The 14,544-nt window shown below is 37.9% G+C and overlaps 1 protein-coding gene across 5 annotated transcripts in view; it reads left to right on the top strand.

Annotated features, from left to right (window-relative positions):
- Positions 1-14,544, top strand: part of MAPKAP1 (MAPK associated protein 1) — a 241,155-nt gene that overhangs the window by 26,800 nt on the left and 199,811 nt on the right. For all 5 annotated transcript variants that reach the window (XM_052647826.1, XM_052647827.1, XM_052647822.1 and 2 more), the window contains 2 exons: positions 2,209-2,536; positions 4,935-5,024. In XM_052647826.1, the coding sequence (XP_052503786.1) occupies positions 2,278-2,536; positions 4,935-5,024 (349 nt within the window). In that variant the 5' untranslated portion in view covers positions 2,209-2,277. The remainder of the gene's footprint in view (positions 1-2,208; positions 2,537-4,934; positions 5,025-14,544) is intronic.

The following is a 14,544-nucleotide window of genomic DNA, read 5'->3' as shown; positions in this document are numbered from 1 at the left end:
CTTTTGCTGCTTTGTGCTTGGGCTTTTTGGTGCCAGTACACACGCATGCTCAGTTGTGTCTGACTCTTTGCAACACCATGGACTGTGGGCCTCCAGGCTCTAGGCAAGAATACTAGAATAGGTTGCCATTTCCTACTCTGGGGGATCTTCTCAACCCAGGGGTTGAACCTACATCTCCTGTAACTCGTGCATCGGCAGGAGGATTCTTTACCACTGGGCCACCTGGGAAGCCCTTTTGGTGTCAGAATACCCATTAAAAGTGTGGCTTCTCACTGAAGCCCTTTGTTTTTACAGGGGCAAACTAGTCAATATGAAGTTAAAAACACCTGCCCCTGTGCTGGTGCCTTGTTGCCTTACTTTCATGGGGAAGATGCTTATCATGATTGCTACAAAGATGAAGTGTTCTTGATCTGTGATTCTGTGGTTCTGTTGCAAAACAAATACTGTCATACCTGATTCTATGGTTATATACATCTCTTTGTTGTTGTATAAGAAGTTCTTATTTTTACAAGTGAAACTTAAATGCTCCCCTTTATTTCTGTAATTTTTTCTGATTATTACACTTAAAGTCGTGGGCTGACATTAATGTTTCTGAGACTAAGTGTCTCAGAAATTTGACACTTAGAAGAATCCCATGATATTAGGAGATATACTAGGTCTATATATTAGGGTATAAACTTTTTGACTCAGCTTTACCTTATCTTTGCATTTCCCATTAGCTTCTGTGTAAAATAAGTACTTAGTGCATATTTAAGGGAAAAAATGAAGATGAATATAATTCACTTGATTAGAGATGCTGCTTAGTTAAACTTCCTCTCAGTGTCTTTAAGATCCACCAAGTGATGTTAATAGAATGATATGTTGCCAGATAGAAAATGTTAAAATTTCAGTTAGCTGAAGTAATTTGTTAACTAGATTTCCCATGTTCCATTTCCAGAAGAAACAAATGACAAAACCATGGTGTTCTAGGTCCTTCTAAGAATATATATCTGCCAGGACTGTTCCTGAGAATGTATTCAGTCTGGCTTTCACATTCCTTGCACTTCCTAACTGGTTAGAGGAGCAGAAAGGTGACTCAAATGACCTGCAGAGTCCTGTTACAAAGGAAACACACTTATTTTTACCTGCTGTGTACTTACGAGAAAAGGATAAATTGTTGACATATTTTAGTTCATGTTCAACAAGAATTGAACATTGAAATTGGTAATGATAGTTTTACTGTCATCATTATTAAGAGCAGCTAATTTTTAATTATGTACCAGTTATTCTTTTAAGCATTTTACCCACATAATCTTCTGTATATCCTTTCATCCCCACATCATCTCCATTTTATAAATGAAAGAAAACAGGCTCAGTGAGGTTAAAGCTACTTTGACCAAGCTCACGCGGCTAACAAGTGATAGGGCCAGGATCTGAACCCAGTTCTGCCTGTAAGCCCTTAGGTTCCTAACTACTATCCTGTAATATCTTCCTTGTTGAGTATTCCCATTTAACTGAGGAGGTACCGTTTTGTTCCCAGAATAAACATCATTACAGTTTTAACAGGATTCAGGAAGCAGTTCTTATAATTAGGTTTCTAAAATAAGAAATTAATCTGGTAGCAGACAAGTTTGATTAATAAGTTTTATTTTAAAAGCACAATACTGTCTTGAATCAGAAGGAAGGAAAATGTATGTATTGAACAAAATAAGTTTGATGGTACATTTTTGTAAAATTCCTGGTAACTCAGAAAGCATGTCTGTGCCCTTTTAGACATTTCACAACTATGACAGGAGAGGGGAATATAAACTGAAGAAATACAGTTTCATACTTTAGCACGTCATTTGAGGAAAATACAGCTTGTTCCCCCATGACCTTATAAAGTAATGAGAAGACTACATGGGAATGAAGGGAGGGAGAAAGGGAAATTTATTGTTTTAACAGTAGTTATGTGCTTTGAGTGGGCTGACTAAGGAGTTACTGTTATTTGTTTTGTAAAAGAGCAAGCCATCTTCTCTGATACCATGGAGAGCTCATTGACTAGAGCAGTAGCCCCTAGTGCTTATAAGGATTTCCTTTCAGCTTAGACTTAATCCTTTTAAGCTCCTAGCTACAGGGATAAATGTTGATTTTCAAGGTAGCATTTTTACCACATTGAATTTGTTTGAAAAATGATTCAGTCATTCTCTGCCTTATTCTTAAATGTTGCTGTGTGCATCATGTTTCTAGGTAGTTGAGCCCGTGAAACAATATGAAGAGGAGAAAATAGCCTTTTAAGGAAATTGGCCCACAGAAAGGATGGCCTTCTTGGACAATCCAACTATCATTCTAGCTCATATTCGACAGTCACATGTGACCAGTGATGACACAGGAATGTGTGAGATGGTTCTCATTGATCATGATGTTGACCTAGAGAAGATTCATCCTCCTTCAATGCCTGGAGACAGTGGGTCAGAAATTCAGGGAAGCAATGGTGAGACTCAGGGCTATGTGTACGCCCAGTCGGTCGATATTACCTCAAGTTGGGACTTTGGTATTAGAAGACGCTCAAATACAGGTAAACATTGCCTTTTAGTCCTGTCTTCTGAGCTTTAAATCAGTAAACAGTCTTATAGAATAATGCGTAATGTTGGAATAAGTTTAATGGGAAAAGTTACTCTGTATTGATAGGAACATGAGTGTATTACACTAACAGTCTAAGGCATCTCTCCATCTCTGCGACTGAGTGGTGAGAGTCTCTGGAATGACGCTGTTAGAGGAAGCAGACAGAGGAGGAGTAGGTGAAAAAGTTGACTATGAGAGAAATGTTTGAGATTCTGTTCTAAAACGTCACCATGTAGACAGGGAAGTGGACTGTCTTGAGGATCTTTACCAGAGCTACACTATTACCAGTAGGCAGGGTTCAGGTTACGTGATAAAGAGAGCTGGCCAGACAAGGATTGCGCTGCCTGAGACAGTTCTCGCCCTTGGAGGAATCGTACTGGGTGGCGGATTGGAGGGAGACAGCCGACTGTTAAGGCCGCTTTTAGTTGGAAGTCCTACTTGGGAGGTGAGATGAGAAAAGGTGCCCCCGTTTTTGATACATTATTTAGTTGATCTGTCTACACTTTGGTATCCGTGGCCTGAAAATGCTCAGTTTTAGCATAGGTATATTTAGTCGTTAGCTTTTAAAAATTCATTCCCCTTTTCCAGCTTATGGTTTTGGGGGGCATTTCAAGGGGTATGTGATGAAGTCCTTTACGTAGATCAACTATTTAGACTAAACAATGTAGTTGTTTTAATATGATGGTATTCTATGAGATAATTTTTTTATTTAGATAATCAGAAAATATAATCTCCTAATCAGTGGCAGTAACCTGCTAACTCCCAGGTAAAGTAATATAGGATATATAGTAGAACCCTGAAAATATTTGCATGTTTATTTTCATAGTCCATATCTAAAATGGATGGGAAGGAGTACTGCTGGTGGAACAGGATACAGTTTACACTAAAAAGCATGTTAAGGTTTTGGTTCAGAATTCAGCGTTCTGTGACATCTGTCAATACAAAGAATAATTTGCTCTTGTGATGAAAATAATTAATAGCATTTCCCAGTATCCAAAGGAACTTTAAGCAAAATAGGATTCGAGTGAAGGTTTGAATATAATTTCGAACCATTGATTCGCAGTTCTCTAGTTGAAACTGACTTCCTTGCAAGTTATTGAGATATCTTTTATGACAGGCTGAATGGATTTAGTAGGAGAATGCTGCTAAATTGAGAGCTTTATGATTATAATACTTTGGCTGTACCCTTCAAATTTATTAATTGCAGTTGAATGTATTTTGCTGCTGTGGAGTTGGGTTCGATCGAGTGACACTGTCAGAATGGTTTTGCCAGCATAGTTTAATTTTAGCAAGATCCGTTTCAGTGTTTCACTGCCTTAATGCTAAGGCAGGAATGTAAGATTTCCTACCTTGAAAGTGGTTGAAAGAAAACTTTATTGTATTTATTTATTTTTATTAGCATTGGGCCAGGATAGGAAGTTGAAGATTAGCGAGAGGAACCTAATATGAAGAGGTGGCCTAAGCTGTGACTTTCTTTTCCATTGTAGTCTCCACGTGCTGGACAGCATTGTTTGCTGTACGGTATTTCTTCAAAAGATCCAGTTAACTGACTTTTGAAGGTTGAGCAACCAATCGTAGTATAGTCACAAATGCATAATTTTAGGTGATGCTTTTGTTTTTGTTGTTGGAATTTCTTAAGCTAGCACTTAGATGCTAATAATTAATTAAGATTGTGGGGTATTCGAGTGACCAAGGAATTTACTTTTTAATCCTTTCAGCATATCTTAAAATTTTGTATAAGAAAAATTGTTCTTTTTAAGATTTGACTAATGTTACAAAGATACAAATCATTTATTTTACTACCTATAAACTGTTTCAGCCCACTGAAGAAAAGCTATGCTAATTTATATAGCTTTGACATTTTATAATTTTCATGATTTTTAGATAAAGGATTTTATATTTAAAACTTTAATAGTCTAGTCTGAGTTCATTTATCTTTAATTTTTGAAACGGGTAGAGTAATTCATAACAGTAATTTTATTCCTGTAATGTAATATTCACTTCAGTTCATTTGTGCATTAAAATTCCTTTAAGACCGTTATTAATGATTTATATAATGAAATGTCATATTAATCACAGAAGTTTTCACATTTTATTATTCTCTTCCATGTTAATACTATCTTTATGATCTCTATTAATGTTTTATATCCTCTAATTTCAATTATAAATCAAGAATATTTTCATGTTTTTGTTGGTATTTGCTTTTCAGGGGTGCCACCTTTAAAATTTTATGACTTTTTCCCTACATATGCAATATAAAACATCTTTATTCATATAAAGGTAGTTAATTATGTCTTTGTTTATAGTAAACTTTCATTGACAAACTTATAGTTATAATATTTCTTTTCAAGCTCAAAGATTAGAACGACTCCGAAAAGAGAGACAAAACCAGATCAAATGCAAAAATATTCAGTGGAAAGAAAGAAATTCTAAGCAATCAGGTAAATCAAAATAATTTTAATTGTTAATTTGAGATTTATATCTTTAGTTTATATTATTATGTAAGAGCTTTTATTTTTAATTCATCCTTTTAAATACTGTAGGCTGCTACCTCTTATGTTTTGAGCTTTGAACTCTTTCACTTGGGTGCCTTGGCCCTCTGTGTGTTCTTTAGGTCTTTTTTTGGCTACTCTTTGTTCTGGGAGACAGGAATTCATGAGTGCAGGGCACATTTTGTAGAAACTGTTGTGCTGGTACCTTGTTCTTAGAGCCAAGGTGTACCTGTGGTTTGGATGGGCCTCGAGATTATAGATTACTCCTGGCAGTTCTAACCTGGACTTTCCCTTGGATTAGTGACCCCAGTAGCAACCTTTTTTGCTTATACACTAATTCTTTTCCTTTAGCTTACAAACCATTATGTTGCTGGTATCAGCATTTCCAGAATGTGTTCCTGTGGTATGTATATTAAAAAGCTGACCATTGATGTATTTTCAAAACTTCAAGAAGAGAAGACTTTTAAAAAAATTATACAATTGAATGCTATTAAAATATTTTCTAATGTTTTATCATGTTTCCTGGACTGTTCTCTTTTTCTCTCCTTTCAAATAAGTGTCCACAGTCTATCTTTCAATTTTCTTCATACCTCGCACTACTACCCTGGCGTATAATATGTGACCAGTCAATTTTTGTTGACTGACTCCTTTGCTACATAATATTTATGAAGCTAATAATATTCATGATTATCGCAGTAATAGCAGCACCTACCTAGTGCTGTGGTGAGTACCTTCTGTGCATTACCTCCAGTCAATGCTTCTATAAGGTGCAAGTTTCATTGCCGTTGTTAACAAGTGACACAGAAGGTCACAGGGACTTAACTTGCAGAATTTACAAGGCTAGGAGGTGGTAGTGCAGTAGGGTCATGTTTTGTCTCTAGCACTGTCTCAAGCCCAGTCTCTTTCTGATAAACCACATCGTATAAAGTGGTTGTTGCTTTCTCCTACTATGACTGTAAACCCAGGAGTGTTCATTGCGTATGATTTTCTTAATCATTGCTTGTAAATGTAGAACCAGAAATCTCATCCACTTCTTTCTCCTTGTATCTCACTTCTGTGACTACCTGTAATTCTCCTTGAATATCTTTTTAGTTTTGCCTTGATATTTTAAAAATCTCTCCAGACTGGCCTTTTCTGTTGATCTAGTTAATACTTCTCTCTGTTGTATTTAGCACAACCTGGGAAATCTTTCTATCATTTATCTTTTCTACTTTCTTCAAAATTTTTGTATATCTTAAGTGTGTTTCCTATTTATTACTTCTTAATGAGTTCAGAGCCAGTTTAGTAAGCCCAGCTCTCCACCTACCCTTTGCTTTGCCATCTTTACTTCCGTATCTTATAACAATCATTAAAAAATAAATTAATAAATAGAGAAGTAGAGCATCTCAAATACAATAGCATTAACACCTTTCATAATGTGAGAAATAACTTCTTCAACCTATATTTTGATGCATTTAATAATCTAATAATTAGAGATACATCTAATAAATTTTAATACTTCCATCACCCACTCCTTAAAGTCAAATCCTCTCTAACTTTTGTTCATTGTTTCACAAAATGTGCTGGAGGCATAAATAAATAGTCCCCTGTTTGCTTTCATTTAAACCACACTGTCCATTTCTCTCTCCCTCAGTTTCTTTCCTTCTTATTTCCGTCTCAGAGATTTCAATAATTGACCCTGAGATCTTAATTCTGGAAAGGCTCTTTAAAGTGCCTGCCCATGCTTTGAAATGTTGACCTTGATTCTGGCCAGACCAGTAGCCTGCCTGGTGGTTATTCCTCATCAAAATTCAAAGGAATGCCTTTGAATTTTCTGTTAAGCTGGGTTCCATCGTTACCACAGACTTACACCCAGGTATCCTGAAATGGTTAGAAAAGTGGAGTCCTCAGTCCACTAAACATCTCCCTGGCAAATGGAGCAGCCATTCTGTTTTCACACATCTCTCAAACGCATACTCTCTTTTGGCAAGAAATGCCATGACCAAATCATTTTGATTTTAATTAGGAATTTTGGCTATGTTATCATTCATTTACTCACTCTTTTTATGCTAATTACATTTTATTAAAAATCCTTTCATCTGCTTTTCCTTATCTTTGTTTTACTTCATTCCCCACTAGAAGAATCATCATTGTGGATGTGATGATCTCCCCTGCAGTGTTCTTTTCCCATAATTATTCTGTCTGCATCCAGTCCATTCTTTAAGACACTGCCTAAATGCAGCCTTTCTATAGAGGAGTTGGAAAGGATCCTAGAAGCCATCTGGTCCATACCTCGAAGTTCTTCATGAACATATTGACGTGTGTGCCACAAGACCATGTGATAAACATAATACCTTATAGTAAGATCCTTTTAGTGTTTCTGTAACTAAAACTGCATGGATAAATCTGAAGCCAATGTCATTGGAAGACAGCGTTGTCAGGAATAATGTCAAATCAAGGACTAGTATTTTTAATTTTATTGTTTTAAAATGGTGTTTTATATTACTTACAAAATTAGTTAATACTCTTACTCATTGAGTCATTTAACAAGTGTTTCTTCCACAGCTTCTGTGTACATAGTAATTCACCGCTCGGTGCTTCGGGAAATATATGATTCTCGTCCTCAAAAAGTTTGAAGTCTAGTGGAATTCAAGGCTACATGTAAGGTTACATGTAAGGTTAAATAATAGCTTAAAATAATAATATACTTTATATCAGTTACTTATGAATATTCCTGGTTTTCTTTCTATAACTTTTGTTATATAGCAACAGTTCCCAGGTGCAGTGGCTATATAAAAGTCAGAAATGCATCCAAAAGTGTTATAATGACATCTGTATGCATTTCTAGGCCCTGTCTGTGGAATTCCTGATGTAGTAGATAGAGGTTGGGGTCCACAAATCTGTATTTTTCAGAAGCTCACTGGGTGAATCTAATGGGTAACCAGCTCTGAGCACCACTGGATTATACGCCACCCACTAAGTTGACTTCATGCAAGAACAAATCAGTTGTTGATATTTCTATGTTACTGGTGAGAAGACGAGTACAGAGGTGCTGAGTAACTTTCCCAAGTTACTTACAAGTGGTAAATGGCAAAGTCAGAATTCTCGCCCTGGGCATTCCGACTGCAGAGACTGTAGTCTGTCTGCTCTTTCCCCTTCTGTCCGATACTGCAGGCAGAAAGGAGCTGCTCCGGGCGCTTTGGGTATTGAAGGGTCTTTGATGTTCCCTTGCACCTTTCCTTCTCTCTCTGTCAGCTGCAGGTAGGGTTCAGAAAAGTTGCCAAAGCTTCTATATTAAAAAAAAACAAACAACTTCCAGTGGCTGATAATGAAAAGCAAGTGAAGTTAAAGTTGAAGAGCAAGAGAGTAATTCAGGAAGTATAGCTGTGCCTTATGAATGGCTTAGAACCAGGAGGAAGAGCTCTGGGACCTTTCCCAGTCTTACGCTTTTTTGTGCTCATTTGATCTCTCCTTCCTCCTCCTGTTCTGTTCCCTCTCCCCACAACTACTTTGTCTGCTTGTCTGATCCAGAGTTATTCATTCAACAAATATTTCTTTAGCTCCTACAGTATACCGGAAGAAATAGAGAAAAACAATAGAATGGGAAAGACTAGAGATCTCTTCAAGAAAATTAGAAATACCAAGGGAACATTTCATGAAAAGTTGGGCACAATAAAGAACAGAAATGGTATGGACCTATCAGAAGCAGAAGATATTAAGAAAAGGTGGACGAATACTCAGAAGAACTATACAAAAAAGATCTTCATGATCCAGATAATCACAATGGCATGATCACTCACCTAGAGCCAGACATCCTGGAATGTGAAGTCTAGTGGGCCTTAGGAAGCATCACTACAAACAAAGCTAGTGGAGGTGATGGAATTCCAGTGGAGCTATTTCAAATCCTAAAAGATGATGCTGTGAAAATGCTACACTCAATATGCCAGCAAATTTGGAAAACTCAGCAGTGGCCACAGGACTGGAAAAGGTCAGTTTTCATTCCAATCCCAAAGAAAGGCAATGCCAAAGAATGCTCAAACTACTACACAATAGCACTCATCTCACACGCTAGCAAAGTAATCCTCAAAATTCTCCAAGCCAGGCTTCAACAGCATGTGAACTGTGAACATCCAGATGTTCAAGCTGGTTTTAGAAAAGGCAGAGGAACCAGAGATCAAATTGCCAACACCTGCTGGATCATCAAAAAAGCAAGAGAGTTCCAGAAAAACATTTACTTCTGCTTTATTGAGTATGCCAAAGGCTTTGATTGTGTGGATCACAACTGTGGAAAATTCTGAAAGAGATGGGAATATCAGACCACCTGACCTCCTGAGAAATCTGTATGCAGGTCAGGAAGCATACTGGACCTGTATGCAGGTCCAGTCAGAAGTGGACATGGAACAACAGACTGGTTCCAAATAGGAAAAGGAGTACGTCAAGGCTGTATATTGTCACCCTGCTTATTTAACTTATATGCAGAGTACATCATGAGAAATGCTGGGCTGGAGGAAGCACAGGCTGGAATCAACATTGTTGGGAGAAATACCAATAACCTCAGATATGCAGATGACACCACCCTTACAGCAGAAAGTGAAGAAGAACTAAAAAGTCTCTTGATGAAAAGTGAAAGAGCAGAGTGAAAAAGTTGGCTTAAAGCTCAACATTCAGAAAACGAAGATCATGGCATCTGGTCCCATCACTTCATGGCAAATAGATGGGGAAACAGTGGCCTGACTTTATTTTTCTGGGCTCCAAAATCACTGCATATGGTGATTGCAGCCATGAAATTAAAAGATGCTTACTCCTTGGAAGAAAAGTTATGGCAACCCACTCCAATACTCTTGCCTGGAGAATCCCATGGAGGGAAGAGCCTGGTAGGCTACAGTCCATGGGGTCGGAAAGAGTCAGACGTGACTGAGCTACTTCACTTTCTAAACAGCATATTAAAAAGTAGAAACATTACTTTGTCAACAAAGGTCCATCTAGTCAAGGCTTTTCCAGTAGTCATGTATGGATGTGAGAGTTGGACTATAAAGAAAGCTGAGTGCCAAAGGATTGATGCTTTTGAACTGTGATGTTGGAGAAGACTTGAGAGTCCGTTGGACTGCACGGAGATCCAACCAGTCCATCCTAAAGGAAAGCAGTCCTGGGTGTTCATTGGAAGGACTGATGTTAAAGCTGAAACTCCAGTATTTTGGCCACCTGATGCGAAGAGCTGACTGAGTTGCAAAGACTCTGATGCTGGGAAAGATTGAAGGCAGAAGGAGAAGGGGATGACAGAGGATGAGATGGTTAGATGGCATAACTAACTCAACAGACATGAGTTTGGGTAAACTCTGGGAGTCGGTTATGGACAGGGAAGCCTGGCGTGCTGCAGTTCATGGGGTCATAAAGAGTTGGACATGACTGAGCAACTGAACTGAACTGATTCTGGGAAGGATTGAAGGCAGGAGGAGAGGGGGACGACAGACAATGAGATGGTTGAATGGCATCACCAACTCAATGGACGTGAATTTGAATAAACTCAAATGATGGTGATGGACAGGGAGGCCTGGCGTGCTGCAGTCCATGGGATCGCAAAGAGTCGGACATGACTGAGTGACTGAACTGAACTGAACTGACAGTACACAAAGGCAGTTATGCACTGTTATAGGCCTAAAAGGTACAGCAGTAAACAGGTGGCAAAATCTCTCCTCCGATGGAGCTTGTGGGGGAGAAAGAGTTAACAGACAGTATGTCTTATGTCAGAATGGGATAAGTGGCACAGAGAAAAATATTATCTAGCTCATGGGGATTAAGAGTGCTAGGCAGGGGATTTTGCTGTTTTATATAGGGTGATCAGGGAAGGCCACATGAGGAAGGTGATGGTTGAGCAGAGATCTGAAGGAGTGAGGGAGTGAGCCAGGCAGGTAATGGGAGATGAGTGTTGTAAGATGAGGGATCAGCAAGTACAAAGGTCCTGGGGTGGAAATGAGACTGATACACTGGTGGAAAAGCAAGGAAGGATACCTGTTGGTTAGAGCACAGTGAGAAGGGGAAGTGGGGTCGGAGAAGTAAGCCATGGGAGATCTGATCACAGATGGTTCTGTAAGGACCTGGGTGAGGTGATTTGATCAGAGTACTGATATGATATGTGACTTAGTTTCTTTTTCCTAGCTTAAATTTCCTGTAAAATAACTATTTATTATAAGAAATTTCAGACACAGAAACAAAGAAGAACTTTTTCAAACGTATGCAAAAGTAGGGAGAATGGTGTCATGAACCCGCCTTGCCCATCGCCCAGCTTCAGCAGTTTTAGTAGTATATGTCTTTTCTCACATCACGTACATGTTCACCTACCCTTTCCTCCCAGATTATTGTTATGCAAATCCTTGCTGTCATATAAATACATACCTAAATACTTAACGTGTTTTTAAATGTGTACTTAAACTGCACTACCACTATTCTCCTAAAAGTGAGCAGGAATTCTTTACAGTTATCAAATATTTCCTTGTTTCAATCCCACCCCCCCCGCCCTGCCCCGCCTGCCCATTTCATTTGTTCAGGTCTAGATCTAAGGTCCACACGTTACTTTTGGGTAACATGTCTCATTTCCTTTTTAATCTACAGATTTGGATTCATTTCCAGCTTTTTATTCTGTAGTTTATTTGTTAAAGAAACTGGGTCTTTTGCCCCATAGAATTTTCTGCATTCTGGCTTTTGCTAATCATATCCCCACAATCTCATTTAATATGTTCCTCTGTCCTCTTTATTTCCTATAAACTGGTGGTTGGATCTGGAAAATTACTCAGATTGAAGTTTGGTTTTTGGTAAGAATACTGTGTTCATACTGATCTGTATTTTCTGTTGCATCATTTTAGGAAACATGGAATGTCGTCTTGGTTCTTTTTATTTGTGATAAGATTGATGGTAGAATCGGGTGTTGTCCATTCATTATTAAATTACTCCCATCAGCTTCTCATCTGTTGATTTTAGTGGCCATTGATGAGCATCACTAGATTCATTATCATTGCATGCATGCTCAGTAGTATCCGACTTTTTGTGACCCCATGGACTGTAGCCTGCCTGGCTCCTCTGTCCGTGGGATTCTTCAGGCAAGAATACTGGAGTGTGTTGCCATTTCCTTCTCCAGGAAATCTTCCCTACCCAGAGATCGAGCCCAGGTCTCCTGCACTGGGAGGCAGATTCTTTACCTCTGAGCCACTTGGGAAGTCCAGATTCTTTCATTCAGTTCACTTCATTTGCTCAATCATGTCTAACTCTTTGCAACTCCATGGACTGCAGCACTCCAGCTTCCCTGTCTATCACCAACTCCTGGAGCTTGGTCAAACTCATGTCCATTGAGTCAGTGATGCCATCCAACCATCTCATCCTCTGTTGTTTCCTTCTCCCGCCTTCAATCTTTCCCAGCATCAGGGTCTTCTGAAATGAGTCAGTTCTTTGCATCAGGTTGCCAAAGTATTGGAGTTTCAGCTTCAGCATCAGTCCTTCCAGTGAATATTCAGGAATGATCTCCTTTAGGATGGACTGGTTGGATCTCCTTGCTGTCCCAGGAACTCTCAAGAGTCTTCTCCAACACCACAGTTCAAAAGCATCAATTCTTCGGCACTTAGCTTTCTTTAGTTGTGAAATAGTGATTTCTGACTTTATCAGTCTTTCTTAATTTATTAACAAGTTTTATATAAAGAACTTTCCCATATCTATTATTTGGCCACCCTCAGGTATAGTTCCTACAAGAAAGGTAGGATAAATGCTTGATTCTTTCCCTTTGTTAGTAGTTTTCAGGATGAAGAGTTTATTCCTTAGCATCCTGTATAGGTGACCAATGAGGGTTTTTTCCTTTTGTATCATTATCCACTCATGGGCTTTAAGCATAAATTATATTTTTCTATTCATTGCAGTTATTCTTTTTTATGCTAATATTGTCCTTTTGTATAGTGAGTCCCTTCACATTTGCTTCTAACTTCTTTTGACACTGTTCCAGTAATCTTTCATAGCTTCCTTGCTTTCTTGTATAACAAGATGTTGCAGGTTCATCTTGCCCATTTTCTTCCCCCCATTTGGAATCAGTCATTTCTCCTGGGAGTCTTGATTCTTTTTAGTGGTAAATGCCATTGAGAGACCACAAGTGAGCTCTAGGGGTGCTCACTGGATTGATTTTTTGTTTTTAATAGGCCTTTTCATGGAGTAGAGCTCAGAAAAAAATAAAATTTTAAAGAGAGAATACCAAAAAAAAAAAAAGAGAGAGAATACATTGTGAGTTAATGCTGATAATTCCAATCCAAATTTAGGACTTTCTACTTAATTGTTTTGATTTTATGTTTATGTATCTTTTCTCTTGCTGACAGTCTTGGTTCCAGAATTGAAATACGAATGTAATTAGTAACATTATGATTAGTGAGAACATTTTAAGAATTTTTTTTATCTTTTTAATACATTCCACTAGGAAATACAGTCATATCGCTCTGTGATAAAGTTACTTAAAACAATTCCTCTCTTTGTAGTTAAACTACCAACTAAATACTACACTTAGGTTCATGTATTTCATTTTGCTTTATTTTTTGAGGTTACATTTTCCTTTATTAATTACAGAAAACATTTGTGTGGTTCCAGAGTTAAATACATAAAAGAAGAGAAATCTAGCTTCAATCTTTATCTTCTATTCTTTTAGTCATTTTAAAAAAGGTTTTGGCTTTCCTGTCCACTTACAACTATATATAAACATATTCACATTTGTATCCCCTTTTTTAAAATTAAAGATAGCGTAATACACCCTATTTTATGCAACACAATTTTCAGTTAACAACATACCCTGAGAATTACTCTGGAGCAATCTATGGAGATAGGTTTCATGATGTGAATGTATCATAGTTTAGCCACAGAGGCCCTTGTGGAGGGATATTTGATAGTTTTCAGGCTTCTGCTGTTGTAGATGGCACTGCAGTGAAAAGCCTCCCACATATGAGTTTTGTTTTGTTGCTAGTATCCCTGGGATCAGATCCTGAAAGTGATATTGCTGGGTCAAGAGGTAAATATATGGTTTTCTTGGACATTCCCACGTTCCCCCTTCATTGAGAATTTACTCTTTTGCATTCCCTCTGGTGTCTATTTCCTCGTAGCCTTAATGTTTTTTATTTTTGCCAATCTGATAGAAGTGCAGTGGTATCAGTGTGTAGTTTTAATTTGTGTATCTCTTATTGTGAATGTGGTTGTACATCTTTCCATTTGTTTAAGAGTTATTTGAGTTTCTTCTGTGGATATTATATATTGTATATTTTTCTATAGGGTTGTTGATCAATGTCTTCTCTACTTTGAGACTCTATAAAATTAGGAAGTTTTTATTTTTATAGCATCATATTTATCCATTTTCTTATTCTGAAGTTTATAACTCATATTTTTAAAAAGTCATTGGCTGGCTCTGGGTTGAGTCGGGGAGGAAAATGTGGAAACAAGACCAGTTTGAAGATGGTGGTAATAATCCAGCTTCCAT

Source organism: Budorcas taxicolor, chromosome 11, assembly GCF_023091745.1.
Source record: "Budorcas taxicolor isolate Tak-1 chromosome 11, Takin1.1, whole genome shotgun sequence".
In the NCBI taxonomy this organism is placed as follows: domain Eukaryota; kingdom Metazoa; phylum Chordata; class Mammalia; order Artiodactyla; family Bovidae; genus Budorcas; species Budorcas taxicolor.
This window is presented reverse-complemented; position numbering and strand designations above follow the sequence as displayed.